At 37.8% G+C, this 18178-nt stretch overlaps 1 protein-coding gene across 8 annotated transcripts in view; it reads left to right on the plus strand.

Moving 5' to 3' along the window:
- Positions 1-18178, plus strand: part of DMD (dystrophin) — a 567421-nt gene that overhangs the window by 466411 nt on the left and 82832 nt on the right. For 3 of the 8 annotated variants that reach the window (XM_053931573.1, XM_053931582.1, XM_053931590.1), the window contains exon 1: positions 17525-17627. The exons of 4 other annotated variants lie outside the window; for them this stretch is intronic. In XM_053931573.1, the coding sequence (XP_053787548.1) occupies positions 17608-17627 (20 nt within the window). In that variant the 5' untranslated portion in view covers positions 17525-17607. Of the gene's footprint in view, positions 1-17503; positions 17628-18178 lie in introns of those variants that run through there. One more of the 8 variants, XM_053931600.1, reaches the window with a different exon arrangement.

Below are 18178 nucleotides of genomic sequence, written 5' to 3' on the forward strand. Positions count from 1 at the left end.
CTGTATTCAAGTACAGAGGCTTGCACAATAGCCAACAATTCTAGGGCAAAATTGGCCAGGCTGTTTTAAAACAGCACTGGAGTATACCAATAGAATCAGAGTGGATTTCATACTGGTCATGCTGGAAGAAAGTTCAGCTACTCATTAAACCATGCTTTATCATGAATGAGAATTTAGAAGAATATTTTAGCAGCTATTCATCCTCACGTCAGTCACACTTCCAGCAATCTCATACTGAACCAGAAATGCAGCATAAAGACAAAGCAAGTTCTTCACCAGCTCAGCTCTTCACAAGAGAAGGCAAGTTTCCTTTCTGCTCATGCAGGATACGACACAATGGATCTCAACTCTAAATTAGATTCTCTAAGCAGTGCTACAATGGAGATATTTAATAATAACAATTAGTCTGTATAATGTACTCTCAACAGCTGTCTGTGAAGCTTTTCAGTGTAGTATGCTTTCCTCATTGCAGTCAGTACTACTCACATGCTGTTAGCAGCATAGCACCTACTTTATATGCTCAGACAGTGCCCCAAAATTAGAAATGGTAGTTGCAACTTTTTTCCCTTCTCATGAGAGATGCATGCTCATGATTTGCAAGGGCTTCATGCATTAAAAAAGAGATTACTATTACTATCATGCTGGGCTTTTTTAAGCATCACCTACTTGTCTCAGCACTTCACAATTAACAAGTCACAGCAATACCCCTCTAACTTAAATCAGAACCATATCCCAGCACCCACTCAATTTATTTTTGTTTTTAAGTTTTTCAAAAATATCAGCTCTATTTTCCAAATCCTAACTGCTTTTCTGAGCTGGTATTTAGCTGAAAACTATTTTTTTTTTTTCCTGGCAGCATTGGTACTTGCATTTCCTCTTTGCTGGAATTGGTGTTCCTTTAGCATGGCTCAGTCACAGTTCTAAGCTCCATTGTGCTTTTTACTAAACTGTCAGTCTCAGAAACCTCTTTATTCCACCTTGCTACTAAAAGGAGAGCCTGCTTTCAACTTCAAGTCAAGCTACAGTTGTATTATTCTAAAGCTTCCTTTGGAAAAAAAAAAATTAGAACAAAGTTCCCATCAGCGGTAATTAATTTTGACAGTGTGGGCTTTGTAGCAATTCACAAACCTGTACTTTGTGCATCAGCATTCCTTATTATTCTAATTAAAGTGGAACATTGTGCCCTCACCAGTCATTAATGGGTTTTCATTTTGTAAATGACATTTGCAAAAGTTAAAACGGGCAGTTCATATGAAGTCCACAGGCAAGAGCGTTAAAATTAGCATCACCATAGCAACAGTCTTCCATCATTAGTATTCAGGGCAACAGCAAATGTTTTGTTGTGCTTTTGTTTCCGAAAAAAGATTTTTCTTCACTTGTCATTCATGAATAGAAAAAGCTCAAACCCATATATTACAGGTAAAATTATTATATTAATTTTGATGTCATTGTTCTAGAATTTCCCAATTTTTTCAAGGTATTTATTTTTCAGGGCAGAGGTTGAATTTCACAATCTCTACAGCTGTGTATGTCTAACTTCCTGAACGACACTTATCCCTTGCCAGCCTCCTGCTCAATGGTACAGTTTCATGTAAAGTCAGTCACTTCTACTCAAGAATCTGTACCAAGTAACAGAATCTGCTGAGAATCTGTAAAAGATTCATGCACGACAAAACATGGTCAATCCTCCTGTTATGTGGAGAGTGCATCTCCTCTGTGCTGGGTTTGGTGGTTAAGTGATACTATTTATATATCATTATTCCCCCCTTCTCAGGAACTGAAATGTAAGTGCACACGTCATGTCTAGTGAAACAATATTCAAATATCATCTGGTCTTGCACCGTTTAGATTTATGGAGAGAAGAAATGGCATCTCCTGCTGAAGGAGACCAAGGCAGATTATAAGCATATTCCAAAGTCCTTTCCTGGAAGAGGTGGGGCTGGCTACCTTTTTTCCTCAAAGTTTAAAGAGGACTTGATTGTCTGGAAGCACATTGCAGCAATATTTTGCAGTTTGAGAACCAGTTTAGCACAGTATCTCCTAAATGTACCTAGAGGCATCCTGCTCACATAGGTCTGCTTCAATGAAAAGCACGTCATCAATACTGGGAATACAGCAATTTTCCTCTAGAAACAAATATTTTGTGTGCAGGCAAATTGGAGTTTAGAAAAGAAAAGCAAGAGGAAAAGATGTTAGTGGAAGTAGATGATGAGTAGGGTGAGGTCAGTAGGACTGCTGGTTTACTTTGCAGTATCCTGGATTTTCAGTAATGAGCACAGATGAGAAGTAACAAAATGTTCTCTAGCATTATGTCTCTGGGTTTTAATTTGGCACAGGAAGATTCTTTCTTTCCTCTTAATTTTCTTAAAGTACTTCATTTTGCATAATTTTGCAAAGAAGAGTCTTTAACAAGTAAATACACTCTAGTGCATTGTACAAGATGGGGGTATTATCAATTTCATGAAAGATATTATTGTATTTTAATAGATGGGGCACATTTCCATATAGTGATTGCCTCTCTAGTACCTGCCCTTGCAGTATTGATTAATTTTTCAGCTATTGAAACCTGCAGAACTGGAAAACCCTTAAAATGGTGAATACTTATATACCTGAGGAAAATCACTCTCAGATTAAATAAAAAATATCCATTTGGTTAATTGCAATTATGTAAATGGTAAATGGCAAAAGTTGCCATTTGGTGTTTGGCTCTTGGAGGGCTTTAACACAGAAGGGGATTGCAGTAACTCTAAGGTTCTGAAATATCTACATATATGTTTATGTGTTCAACCTCCTTCTTTTACAGAAGCACCTTTTTGTTAGCTCAAGTTTATTTTCCCTCTGTGCTGATTCACTCCACTTTTTTTTTTTCATTTTTTTGGTGGCTTGTCAGATGCTTTCTGGGAGATACAGCAGGCTAAAGCAGTTCATTTTCTCTTTCTTAGACTGCCATATACTACTGAAGTGAAGATACTTACTGAACTGTAATATTTTGCAGAAGTTTGCCATTTGATCTTCACAGATAAATTCAGTGGAAGAGAGTAGCATCATAAAAAGGGAGTAATTTTCACTTAATCCAGAATGTAGTCTTCATTTATATAAAAGGTTTTGTGCCTATCATTCTTTCTAATTTCTTTGTAAATCTAAGTTTAATACTAATTTCTTGCATTGCTGAATCTTATAATCATCAGTTAAGTAACTCACCTTTTTTAAAATCAGCTTTGGAGATCTTTTTAGATTATGAGCTCTTTGCAGTAATTGAACTATAACATCATTAGAAATATTTACCTAGATTGCAAGGGGTTGATAGCCTTGTTTATTGGAAAAGTGACAGGCAGAGAGGAAGGATCTGTGACAGACTTCTGTTTTCCATTCCAGACTTCATTCTCAGACAGACCCTTGAGCAGTGGTGTGGCAAATGAGAGGAAACTGCCAGTTTCTTATTTATCCAAAACAGTTAAATGCTGTGTTTCCCCAAATATATGTAGATTCTTTCTGCTTAGGCATATCCTTGAAAAAGCTACTGAAGCTGTTCTTCATTAAGGATGTTTCTGCATTTGGTCTGGAATTACAGAATGAGATGCACCTCTGTGAGCATGGATTTCATATTCACCATACTCGCTGCAGATTTCCCTAATAGAGAGTAAACTCTGGAGTAAAAGTAAGCAAATGAAATATCCTCAACTTTCTGTTCCATAAATTACTCTTCTTTAAAATCATACCCATCTTCAGCATATAGAAACCCCAGAGAGTGGGAATAAGTGCCTTGCAGCTGTTTTCCTAAGTGTAACAGACTGCGTTTTGTAGCTGGAAATGTCAGTGATTACAGGAATAAAAAATAAAAACCAAGAGTTAGAACTACTAAGTTTATTTCTCATCTATAAACTTTTAGTGCAAGTAATTGGGAATATAGGCATCTTGAAATTTTACTTCAGTGTTTAGAAAGAAATTTCTTCCAGATTTCTGGCAGTGATATCTTTTTAGCCAGTAGGACACCATTGTTGAATATCATGTTTTAGCTCTATACTTCAGATTACTTTAAGTATCACCTGAAAATTAGAGGCTAGAAAACTGATTCCCAAAGATCTCATACAGATTAGTTCACCATCATTTCCAAATCCTGGTTTGAACTTCAGAATCTAAAGTCAGCTATTTTGATATAAATCACTAAGAAATTATGTTTCTGGCTATAGTTGCACTTACCTTATTTGTTTCCTAATTACTTCTTGTTAATGGGAGTGCTTATGCTTTTAATACTGCTGTAATATTACCAAACAATTCAATTGCAGACAGTGTTCTAGATCTTTGTATTTGACAAATATTTATTCTTGCACATTCCTCATTCATCTGGTTTTCCACTATTTTAATTGTGCAATGGCACAAAATCAATTAAAACATTACTAATATGGTTATTACATGTTAAAACTTATTTCATATGCTATTATATCTTCTCCTGTTTCCAGTCTGAAGGAGGAATACATATTTCATTGAGAAGAATCAGAGGACTCACAGGTTATGGTGGTAGCAGTTTAGGCTCTCACCAGACTTGCTGCCAGAAGTTTGGAAATCAAATTTAAGTTCTTCATTTAAAGCAGTTTGCATGGATCAAGAGAAATGTTCATTGATTTCAGCAAAGTTACTTCTTGTTTTTAGTACTCTAAAAGGGATCAGAATTTTTCTGTCAGCATTCCCTCTCCTGTATCATGATTTTTCACATCAGTGCCCAAAGTATTGTAGAATAAACATTTGCCGCTAGCAAAACACAAATCTGTATCTGTACGGTGCTCTCTTGAGAAAATTGAGTGCAAAACCCTCAGCACTGCTTTGCTCTGGGGCATTTGTTCACCATCCTAGAAATAAGGAGTGGAAAAGAGTCTGTCAGTGTGAATGCTTTATCAAACTCGCCTGTGAGGGAATGCGCACGTCATGTGGTCTCACAGTAGTCTTCTCTGCTTTGAATTGCGTCGGGCAAGGGGAATCATTTCTCATGTGTCAGTGCCAGCTTGGTTTTGGTCAGTGGGTGTGTTTATAACAACCAGAGACCTCCCAAACAATTCTTCTTTTGGAACACATGACTTTTAAAGTACTTAGAAACTTTTTCAGTTTTATCTATTCAAATTAAGTTTCCACTGACTTAAAGAGACCTTTCTTACTCTTACTGACTCCCCTTTTCTTGCTATTATGCATTATCTCCTACAAATAGTCATTTAAAGACCTGAGAGCCCAGTGGTGCTCTGACATCTCCAGTCTGGAGTTCTGCTCATATTTTCAGCCAGTTCTGTGGCACACTTCAAGGACACTGACAAAGATGGTCGCTGCCTTGCCTTCCCTTGTTGCTTCTTGCAGATTTTCAGCTTTTCTCAACTTGCTCTTTAGTAGACCTTGACAACAACTGTTGGACATTTCCTTAAGTCACAACTGCTCTGTTCTCTGTGGAGAGGTTAGACAAAAAAGCAACCAACCCAAAAAATTATCTAGAAAACTGACTCCTGCCTCGTTGTCCAGACTTTAGTTTTCCTGGACAATTTGCTTGCCATAACCTTCCTTCTCACAGCTCAGGCTGCTACAAGGCTCAGCGTTCCCCTAAACAACAGCTCAAATATATTCTAATTTTATACTCTTCAGGTCTTTTAATACTCACCATATTAAAGTGATGTGTATCAAGTAAGAGCATTTGCCTGCAAGTAAGTTAGTTAGTTTGTTTCTGAAACCTTCCTTGAATTACATAGCATATCCTTCTTGTCTTAACTAAGAAAATAACATATGTGCTGATGAATAATGAGTAAATCTTTTCAGCAAAATAAGAATAATTTGGAGTTTTTTTATCAATGCAAGCCATTCATAAGCGTACCATGTGCTGACAACCTTTAAGATAGCTTCACCTCACAGATTTCCACAGCTAGTGAGACCAAACAGGTGGCAACTCCCAATCAGTGTCTTGTTATCTCTGAGGAGCTTTGATCTACCTAATGTATAATAAATAAGAAACTGCATTTTAATAATCTTGTTGCTTTCATATCACTTGTCTTGCAAGTTCTTATTTACAAAAACTCATCCTGACATTGCTGGGGTTTTTTTAATTAGATTTTTTTGATCATTTATTTATTTCACCATACCTACCAGTAGACAGATGATACAGCAGCTGGAAGTTATTATATTGTATATCCACTGCTTCCCTATCCACCTTTGTCCTCTTTTCCAGGCTGCAAAAGATGTAACCAATCTTTTTGTTTCATTAACTCTACACCATAGAAGAGGCTGAGCAGATGGTCCTTTTAGGTTAAGATATTGGCTGACAGAAAATGCAGTTAGGCCTGAAATTCTCCTTGTTTTCTACATGTACTTCTCACTATAAGGCCATATTATGCCATTATGCTCCAGTAAAGACCAATTTTTTTATTTTAACCATTAAATAAATCTGAAGAGCCTCCTTAAAAATAGAATTCTCAGGTCTGCTCTTACATATAAATATATAACAATCTAGGTTTGGTGTTGCAGTATTTTTAGCAATTTAGTACTCATACTACTACTCAAATTCCACATACTTACTTGTGGTCAGTCTGAAGGTTTGAAGGCAGGGAGGATCAGAGCTATCCATCTCTGTGTAAAAGGCACTACAAAGCCAATTATATTTACATAATATATAATAATATAGAATCATAGAATACTGCTGCATTGCTTATGATTAGGTATTGTTTTTATTCACTGAAATCCAGTGCTGAATTTCTCACCAAACTATGCAATGTCAAACTTAAATTTAATTAAATGTTAAGTTAGAAAAACAAAAACTATATAACAGACAATTTTACTCTAAAAGGTATTTTAAATTATCCTCATAATTGCAAATTATACAAAAAATATATAGAGAAAATATTATTTTAGCATAATGACCTAAATTAAGAAAATAAGAACTGTCTTTTTCAATGTTGGAGTTGGTGGCTGATTATATAAACTATACCCATCTTGGAACAAGTTAAAAAAAAACCTAAAAATGCATCAAATTGTTTTGAGCAAGAGAATGGGATAGTCTGTCAAAGCAAGAACAATGTGTGCTCAGTAAGGAATGCAGCCAAAATTTTGTTTGGAAGTACTATTCAGCTCGGTGTGTAGTATGCAAGGCACTAAAAGGGTTAGAGCACTGTCACTACACACTGTGCTCTTGCATCTCACAAACTTGGCAAGATGCAGAAGTGTTGTGTGAATACACAGTCCAGGGGACAAGATGAATATTCTTCTATATTCTATCTTTTACCAGTTTCTTACAGAAATTTCTACCCAAACCATTGCTTTTTATATAAAGATAATCTAAGAAAGGAGTGCTGGTATGCATTGGGAGTGCTCTCTCAATTTGATAATTTTGTCAAAAATTCTTCCAGTTTACAAAAAAAAAAAAAAATAGTGGAAAAAATACTTGTTCTTCTTAGAAATTGTGACTGCTGCAAACTTTGGAAATTATATATAAAGTATTCAGCAAACTTCACTGTTAGTGATTTGGTTTTGTCAGATTAGTTGTTTTCTGGATAGCAAATTCCCTGCTTAAAAATTATTATTTTGATTACCAACTGATTTCTTTGTGAAGATCACCACAAAAGCTTGAGGATCTAGTGCAGCAAAGAACTTGTGACTGTCCTGAATGCCAGGTAAATCCCAGGCATTTGAGCTGATCCAGAACTCATCTGGCTCTGCAGTGTAGGGAGAGGTTGTAGCCATTTCATATGATGGATTTATTCTGCAGGCCCAACTAGTTTCAAAAAGCTACCGTTTCAGATACCATTTCCAGTAAATCTTTTCAAAGATATAATTTTCAGCAGCTCAGTGGCATCAATTCCTACATTAGGACAGATAATTTGAAATGAAAAAAATTACATTTTTTAAATCAAAACTTATAAATGTGAAGGAAATCATGCTTTGGGTCCACAGGAGCACTAAGTGGGAAGTAGAGGAATACCATGGCCTGCTGCAGGGCCATCCACCTCTCAGCAGTAAGAAAAGGGTCAGTGTGTGAAATTTGGACCAAGAAATGACAATTATTCTCAGGGCAGACACACATAACAGTGTAACTAAGATAATATGCCACTAGAAAGTTCAAACAGCCAAAATATTGCCACATTTGGAGAGTTGCTCCCTCTTGGCTATGTCATAGACTAAATTATTTAAATGGCAATACAGACATAGCCCCACTGGCCTGGTTTTCTCCAAACTGAAAGAAAGTTTCATGTACAATGTTGACAAGGAAACAATTAGTAAAAACAGTCACTTTCTTCATCTCTTATCAAACATAGTGTACTGTTATCAACAAATAATTGTTTTCATTGCATAAATTCCCTTCTAATTATTTTTTAATTTTAAAGCTCAGTAAAGTATAATGTTTACAATGAAAGCTATAAAAAAGTTAAAATATGGCATAAAGTAAAAAAATATTTATTTGGGGAATGGAAGACTTTTAATGATGATACGTTACAAACAAGAAATACATTTCTTTGGTTTGTTTCCTAAAATGTAATTCTTAGAGCAAACCTTAATAATGAAATCTGCTAAAAATAAAACTCTCCAAAGGTTTTAGTTAATTATTAAATACCCAGGTTTGAAAAAAAAAAAACAGTGGATTAGATGGGGTCTAATCCTCCACTCTCTGCTTGGGTTCTACTTGGCAGAATTCTTAGTCTGTCAGCTTCTGCAAATCTTTGCAAAATTATTTTTATCCTTAATAAATTATTTGCTCTGTTAGTTACCCTAAAAACAGAACAAATTGAGGGACATGGGTAGAAGGATAATAATTTGAAAAATAATTGTAGTAGAATTTTAAGAGTGAGAATGAAGAGCAACTGCAGCAACAAAACTATGGAAAAGTAACAAGAGATCCATTTCTCAACACTGAAAAACATTTAAATGTCCATAAGCAAAATAAATTTTATTGCTAAAGTACAAAAGTATTTAGAAATCACATCGTAAACCTGTGTGAGGTTGAAGGTCTCATTTTGTATTATTATTATTTTCTCTTGCCAGATGTATAAAGTATTAACTTTATATTTATATAATATATATAAATTTATATATATATATATTATATATATATAAATATACTTATAAATTTATATATATTAACTTTATAACATATATAATGCCTTAGTATAAAGGCATTAACTAAAGTGGTGATAATTATTTGCAAAATGACATTTTGTTCTGAAGTTGGCAACCAGACCTGTTGACAGTAATTGAAGAAAAAGTATTTACTCGAAGGGAAGAATGATGATTTAAAACTGCAACTTTTTTTTTTTTTTTTTTTGTAATATGACAAATGGATTTTGTTATTTTGGGATTAGAGATGAATGCTCAAACACTTCTAATGTTTTATGAGAAAGAAGGTGTGACTTTAGAAGATCCTTCTTTCTGACTTTAATGACAAGTAGAAAATCTACCACACAGTAGACAATATGGTATCTATGTATTAAATTTATGCCAGTATGAAATGGCAAATTCTGGACACTATTAAATAAACAAATGGTTTGAGTGCTGTGTTCTGCATTTGTAGTGTACCATGTAGATATAGAGAAATCTTGGTTTAATTTAACACCTTCTTTTTTCCCTGGAAGGAAGGTGACAAAAACTGTGTGATGTTTTTTAGGCCTGATAACAGGAAATAAGGTATTTTGAACTTTTAAAATAATCTGTCTTTCTGTGTCATGCAGTGAGGGAGATGATTAAGATGGGTAACTTCACTTAGTGCTAGCAATAGGAATTTTCTCTTTAAGTCTGGACTATTTTAGAAAAAGATGAAGATTTTGATATGGTAGATGTGTAGGCTGACATTTCTGATAATGTGTTCAAAGGAGTTAGATGTAGCAGCAGGAGTCTAAGAATGTTAATATGGACCATAACCAATATTTAAACCCTAAATATTTTAGGGCTGCATGGATTGTTCAGGATTTAGATTGCACCTTTGAAAGCAATTTCCTAAAGAAGCAGCAAATAGTTCCAAATACAAATGTTTGTTTAGTTCAATGTGCAAAAAATGCTCAGTACAGAAAGAAGTATTTTGGCTGATTTTGAGCTAAACACATTCACCATTGTTCTTGATTTGATACTGGATTTTGGAAGGTCCTTGTATACCTTTGATCATAAATGTCAAAGCTCTTTGACTTGGGCAGACAAGGCATTTCTGATTTTCATTGCAAATTTTTCACAGTGAAATTTGGCTGTGCTGCGAGAAAAGAAATCATCATTTTGCATGTTTATTCTTTCCCTAAAAGATTACATTTTCTGTTAAATAACTGAGATCAGAGAACTGTATGAAAGTATGCCAGTAGAATTGCAAGTTATTTGAGACCTTGCTGAGATGCACCGTGAGACATTTGGCTCAACTGTAACATACTGAAAGTGCACCTAGACATTGAGTTCCACAAAATGCTGTTATTAGACTTTGATAAGCATGAAGTTTAAACTGTGCAATATAGTTTAGCAAAACTTCTTCCTGTCAGCTGGCACCCACAGGATTCTTCCCTGAATTAACTGCCAGCTACTGTGCTGGGGATAGGAGCTACACAAAGATATCTAAGTGTAAAAGCTGGGAGCACTACTTTGTAGGGAGAATCCTAGTATAGTTAAGTAAATGGAAGGTGCAGAAGCTGGCTGGAATTATGTGGAGTATGTGCTAAAGCATAAATGCTTGGACTTGCCACAGGACACTTAAATGAAATCCTTTTCATCAATGAAATCCACTTACTAAGAAATAATTTTTATCTTACCTCAAAATTCCTTTATATCCCTCTTTGCTGAAGGGTTTAAGTGGTAACATACTTTTAGATTCAATTAGGATAAAATAATATCTGTGACCTAGGACATGGCTCCATTACAGCTGATATTGGTTCCTCTGTCTCTGGAAGCCCCAGTTAATGTAGGCATCTGTGTGCCAGTAGTTGTTTCAAATGCCTGTATATAAACACTAATTTTCACTCTTTGGCATGGACAAGATGAGATTGTTGCCACTTGCCATTAAAGGGTGCTGCCAGAGCTGTACAAACAATTGTCTCATTTTCTAGCTAAAGTATATTTTTTCATAGAACATTGTTTAGAAATTAAATAAAAAGTTCAATTTCAGAAATGGCAGATGTTAAGCTTTGGCTTTGCAGATTTTTTTTCTTGCTGACCTCAGGTTGGGAGTAGTTGCACAACCCTGAAGCTGCATTTCTATGCAAATAAATTATGAGAAATGTTACCTGGATCAGATGCAAGAGTTAGCCTGGATGGAATTACTGGTGAGGCCAGTTACATGTAGCTGCCTCCTCTGCCATCAACTTCTCTAGGCTGGTTCCTTCCCCAAGTGCAGTGCTCTGCTTTCTGGATCCCCACGTAAGACATTGAGAAAGGGAGAGCAAAGCAGTCTTGCCATGCAGAAGGACTAAGCTTTGCCCATGTTACACCAGGCTATTGGGAGAAGCTAAAGTCTGTCTAGTTTGAAACTATATCAATGTGATTTACCAGGAAGGGAGAGCCATCCCTTTCTCACATTAAGGCTCTGTATGGCCCAATCAAGGGAAAAAGTTAGGAGGAGATCTCAAAGTGATCTTTGCTAAGGTCAACAGCCTCAACATCTCTAGGAAGATGAAAAAGCCTAGTGTGTCCGTAAAAATAGGCACGGCCTTTTCAGTTTGAATTATATATTATGTGTGGTATATTATAATAATTGATGCAACAATAAGGTTGCTAGAACAGGTTCAACATATATTGTAAAGTAAGAGAAACTACAAATTTCTGTGAGAACAGAGCAAAGCATCCATTGCTAAAATACAGGCAGAATACAGACAGCAAAACATGAATCCATTAATTCAAAGGTGCAAAGTCTGCCCAGCTAGTGGTCTGACTGGGAACTTGACTGTATATAGCTGTCATAAAATGCAATCGATTTCATTGTTCTCTTCTTTTACTACCTAACTGCAAACTTACCATTGGAATATCCTAGTAAATAATCTTCAAGCATGATCTCAGTGGCTTTTTCCCCAAAGGAATATTTTCTCTTCAATATGATTTTGAAATAAAGTCCTCATGTAAGAAAAAAAAATTCTGTTTGTATTATATAAGTCACAAAAAATAAATTTAATAATGTCAAAAATATGTATATTATGTAATGCAACACAACCAAAAAGTAAATTAGTACAAAAAAAGAAGGCATTCTTCTCCTTTAATGTCTGTGGAAGCCTTTGGAAGAGGGGGAAGCTTGTTAGGGATTGGGAGTGAAGAGTGAGCAGTAGCTAGGATCAGGTTTTCTGGTCCTGAGTGAAGTAGAACTGCAAGATACAGAGTTTCTTGATCTTGAGATCTATACATTGATAGGAAACAGTAGAGAAGGTAATGATTTTGTAAGCCAGCTTTTGTGTTTGCAACACATAATTTTATGCATAGAAAGAAAGATTTTGAGGTGAAAAGAGCACTAGTGAGTGAGAGTTTATGAAATCCTTCTTATTTTAATCCCTCCAGGAGGCAAAACAATCATTTATTTCCAACTGGGCATGCGAAGAAAAGAAAGAAATGGAGTTTGTCTTTGCTGCTTTGTTTAATTTATCCTTATTAGTCTGCATTTTTTTCTCAACCCTACTCCCTATAATGATAACCATTCATTTTGCCAACACAGATTCCTCAAACCAAGAATTTACTGTGGTCTAATTATAATTTTTCAAGTCTTATTTGTGCATTGTAAAGATCAGCAGGCAATTTTGTTTGACCTAAGTTTTCAGTTGGCAGATTTTAAGTCTTGTTTTTAATATATATATGGGTTTTTTTTCCTCCTCTTAGCTTTCCAAAAGAAGGGGTTTTACTACTTTTAGTTTTCTAGCATTATGTCAGCATTTTGCTTCTTGATCTCCGATTTTTGGGACTACTCACACTCCAGTTCATCTCCATCCCAGAAGAGTAAGGGTTACTCCTTCCTTAATTTTCTTTCTTTGCAGTGGTTTCTTATGGAAGGGAGCAAAGAGCTTTTGCTATTTACAGGAGCTTACCTGAAGAGCTCATGGTGCTGGTGGGATCAGGATGTGCTATCCACCCCTTCCAGCGATGTGTGCAATCGTACTCAACCTCAGTCCCACTCTGCTCCTCTTTTCAAGGTCATACATGTGGCAGTGGAAACTGAACACTCTGCCACTGTCACTATCACCTTAAAAAATAAATGTAGCCTCTCGAAATTTTCCTTTCCAAGATCTCATCAGGCTGGAATTCATACATATATTTAATATATTCAAAATGACAGGCACCCTCTCATTCACCTTTCAAAAACAGCATGCAGTATTGTGTAACATAAGGCACTCACAGGCTGTTCCTGAGGCTCCACTGTACCCATCTTGTAGGGTGACTAAGATTTCACTTTTAATCAGGTGTCCTTACTGTAGTAAAAGCAAGTACAGCCCAAAGCAATGTGAAAGCTGTGCCGCTGTGCATTCAGCAGGAACAGAAGTGTTCCTGTCACACGTGCCACGTACCAATACTTTCCATACTAGGCATTACATTGCTGCAAGCTCTGTAATATTTACTGCAGAATTAGCTTTAAAAAAAAAATTAAAAAGAGGATACATCTTCCTCTGTCTATTCCAAGAATATGTCAGTGAAAAAAAATTCTTGTGAGCTCCATTTGCCAGTTACCTGCCTTGGAGTGCAGAGAATGAGACCTGGGTAGGAAGAAGCACCAGCTTATCATCCTTCATGTGGGACAGAGGTTGGGTTTCCCTCTGGACAGGGAGTGGTAGGCTCCTTCCCCAGTATCTACGGTGCAAATGACTGATTTTAAGTATACTGAGTTCTGAATGTTTTACTAGTTCTTTAATTTACAGCACAGTATTGGGGAAAATGAATGCAGCATTTCAAAACTATTTTTTGTTACATTTACAATATTTTAATGTGTTTTCAGTGGTAATGTGCAAAAGGAAAAAAAAAAAACAACAAAACAAACTAGCAGCATCCAAACCAGTATTCTCTTCTTGGATTTTCTGAGAGAGCTATAAACAATTGCCCAGACACCCTGGAGGTGTCTGCCCTTGGAGCATGTTTAAGACAAGTGATCCAGGAAAGTGCCATTGTGCCATCCCAATTGATTTTTAGCATTTATTTATACCAAGAAAAAGAAAATAGACTCTAACAGTGTAAGGGATTAGCCAGCACAAGGAGGCTACAGACTTCAGAGAGCTCTGGAAGTAAGACTTAGCTAGTAGGAAAATGTTTTATCTTCACTTTCAATGACAGTAAAATTAAAGAAATGTTACTTTAGTTTTCTAATTCATAAAATGCTAAAATTACAAGCAAACTTGTACCTTTAATGTCTACCATGTTTTAGGCAAGTCCCTACGATTCCTGCAACTGGGTTTGCACATCTGTCTGTAACATGGAGTGATGATGCTAATCTTGTACATAAAACTTACAAAGATTTATACTCAAGTGTTAATGCTTAGGAATCCATTATTTTATATTCATATAATTAGTTTTAATGTGTACATGACTCTGGCTCTTCCTCCGTTGAAAAGGGATAACATTCTGAGAAGAACTTATTAGAACAGAAAAAATTGTTTTCTTAAATGCAGAAATTCCAGTGACCCTTTGGACAGTGAGCAATGCAGTCAGACTGACTGCAAATCCAAATCATCTTTCTATTTTTCTTTTTTTTCCCTGAAAGAGTTTTGGGGTAATAAGACCACTTCTAAATATCATCCCTCATTTTTTAGACAGCCACGATTTCCCTTTAAGCATCTGGTATTATTAAATGTTGAAGACATAGATACATTGATTAGATACAGTCCAGGACAAAAGAACAGTATAGGAGAAATAAACACTGCTCTTCTTCTGATTAAGGTCTCTATATAGGTGTACAAGTTGACTGAGTAGCCCTTGCATTAGAAAAGCACCACAGGGAATTAAAATTCTGCTTACTCTGTAATTCTGTTTTATTATTTTTAGGGAGGTAACTATCTTTTATCAAATAAATGGCTTAAAATTAAGTATGGCATAAAAATTGGCTTCAGTTACAAATGCCAAAGACAGTAGCCATTTGCACTGCAAACAAAATATATTTATGTAATAAATTATGGGTAGTTTAAAAGTAATTTGGAGTAAGAGTGGCATTACTTGTGCACATTTTACAGCAAAAATATTATTTTCTGGTCAATCAAAATAGCTAAAAGCTTTGGTGAATTTGGAGACAACAATCAAAACTACATTAAATAGATTTTTTATAAAAATCAATTTATAAAGTCAATAGGCCTTAATCCCTTAATCCTTCAACATTCTTGTTTTGCCCTGGATGTTCTTGAGTGAGTAATAGTTTGAGTTGGGAGATCAAAGGGTTAATTTTCTTTTCAATTGGAGAATGACTCAGAGTTACCCTTTATTGTAAAAAAAAAAAAAAAAAAAAAAGAAAAAAAAAGAGTCCTGTGTGGGTGTAAGGTAGGGAAAAAGAGCCAAGAAAATGGATTCACTAATTGGGGTTTTCACCTGCTGTGAGTCTAATTGAATACAATGCTTTAATTGTAACTCAAGGAGAAAGAAGATTATGCAAAGTATGAGAAATTCAGACTGGTTTTTAAATTCTTATTACTTGGCACTATTGTATGGGAAAGAAGACCAGCATGATAATAGCAGCATCAAGCTTCTGTTAAGGCAGGCCAGGAAGCTCCAGAAACAGTGAAAATTGAAGGAATGTGTATCAGGGAATCAGTGCTAGATACTTCTGAAGGAAAACAAACCACTTTTGCTGTGAAACGTCTGGCCTCTGGCTACCCGTCCCTTTGCATGACACGAGCAGCTGCTCTCTCCTTGTAGTGAACCCTGAGGTTCCTCCCAACTAGGATGATAATTATCCTCTTTTAAAGACTTAAGGAGAGTTTTGTCACTTCTTAAAACTTGGCTAAAAATATGAAAATGTGAGACTGCTGATATAACACAATTGACAACCTTCAGCCAGTTTATTCATGTCAAAACTAAGATATAGTTAGAGCAATTAAAAACCTTATACCAGGTCCACTGATTTAAATGGAAAATTCACAGTCTAATGAGTTTTAACATGGCAATTTATGTTTATGCAGAAATTATTCCTCTATTTTCTTTCCATTTGGGGTAATATTACAGATACAAGGTTACTGAAAACTGTGAGTTAGATCTGTTAAAACAACCTAAATCATCTAGAAACTATGAGAATTTAGCATTTAATTCCAATAATGTTTATATTTACATTTGAAGGCCTGAGGGGTTGAACCTCGAGCACCTCTCACATTAATGCTTCTAGAAAAAAAACCTGTGGGCTTTCCCTGAACTGCTTGTTGAACTTTTCTTAAAATCAGATAATCCAGCTACCTGGAGCATTAAGGGGAGCCCTAAATTTCCTGGTGCTTAGGCTAACACCCTCCAACTTCAGTGCCTACTGACATCCATGTAACAGGAGTGGGATGAATTTTCCATGCTTCTAGGTATGCATCTTCCTAGTGTAAAAATAGGGAGATTCTTTTGTACATTTGAAAGGTAGAGAATAGATTTAGATTTGATATTAGGAAGAAATTCTTTACTGTGAGGGTGGTGAGGCACTGGAACAGATCGCCCAGAGAAGTTGGAGATGTCTCATCCCTGGAAGTGTTCCAGGCTCGATGGGACCTTAAACAACCTGGTGTAGGTGGCAGGGAAGGGGGAACTAGATACTCTTTAAGGTCCCTTACAACCAAAACCACTCTATTAATCTTATTTGAAAGACATTGGTTTGGGGTGGCTTTACCAGGAAATCACAACATGTAAGACTTGAAAAACTACTTGGTTATGGGAAGGAAATGGAGCCTTCATTAGGGAAGACTGGCCACGCTGATTTGAAGTGCTTTTGACACCAAAAGGAGATTGTTGGCTTTTCTTTGTGTAATTCATATTGCGTAGGAATTAACGCAAAGAAACATTGCAACAGTAACTCGGCGTGAGCAGAACTATTTCTTCTGCATTGACAGATCCAGGGGAGAAGCTCACCCTTCCTCCCCTGCGGGGCCAAGGCAAGCCCTTAGAAATTAAATTACCTGGTTCCACTCATGAATAAACCACTCAGCATTTTAAGCACTAAAATTAAACGCTGAGGAGGAAAAAAAAAAAAAAAAAAAAAAGTGCAGGTTAAGACCCATTTCAAATCTGTCTGGATTGGGTGCATATTTTAGCTAAGTTTTCTTTCCAAGCTCGCTGAAGGCGAACTGATTCGCCGTATCTCAGCACACCCGTCTCCGGCTGGCCAGCGCCAGGGCAAAGAACACCCAAAAAAAAATAAAAAGGAAGTCAAAGGAAGCCCCGAGGGCTTCCTCCAGAATAGCTGCACAGCCCGGGGGAAACCGGGGACGGGCGAGGTGCCCTCAGTCGCTCCGCAGCCGGGATGAGCGGGGGAGGCTCGGGGCTGAGGGCGGGCAGCGCCGGCACCGCCGCCGGGCGGGAGCGGGGCGGGGCGGGGCAGCGCCGCCTCCTCCTCCCTCCCTCTCCCTCTCCTTTTCCCTCCATCCCTCCCTCGCTGCCGCCGTCCCTCCCTGCCGGCGGGGCGGCCGCAGTGGCGCTGAGCGGCTGGGCTGTGCGGACGCGCTGTTTCTGCCTCCGCGGCGCCGCCGAGCAGCCGCCGCCATGAGGGAGCAGCTCCGGGGGTAAGGGCGATGCGGGGCGCGGGCGGCAGGTGCCGGCGGGGGCGGGCGGGGGCGCGGCCCGGGGCCATGCCGCGCTCCGCGGCAGGGGCGAGCGGCGTGGCCGGCCGCCGTCTGCGCCGGGCGGGCGGCCGTACCTGTCATCGCTTACACGGGAAATCGCAACTTGCCACCGGGTTTCTTCTGGGAACTTGGAAGGGCGTTTGGTTCGGCGCCTTTTCCCCGTTCCCGAGGCCGTAGTTGGGCGCTGGATGCGCCCCGTTGGCACACGTAGGAGATGGCGGTGTGAGCGGCACGCACGCGTGGCACTACCTGTGCCGGTGCCTGTACCTGTGCCTATACCTGTGCCGGTGCCCGTGCGGGCTGGCGAGGGGAGAAGCCGCGCCAGGGAATCGCGGCTGTGCCGGAGGTGTGGGATGCGCGGGGCTCGCCTCGTTACTCCGCACGTTTTGGGGCTAGCGCGGTGGTGCACAGCGTCACCTGCGCGGAACATCGCCTGTGGGGCAACTCGGGTCGGGCGTGAACTTCAGTGGAATTCCTGAAAGCAAACGTGC

The sequence above is a fragment of the Vidua chalybeata genome, chromosome 2 (assembly GCF_026979565.1).
Source record: "Vidua chalybeata isolate OUT-0048 chromosome 2, bVidCha1 merged haplotype, whole genome shotgun sequence".
NCBI lineage: Eukaryota > Metazoa > Chordata > Aves > Passeriformes > Viduidae > Vidua > Vidua chalybeata.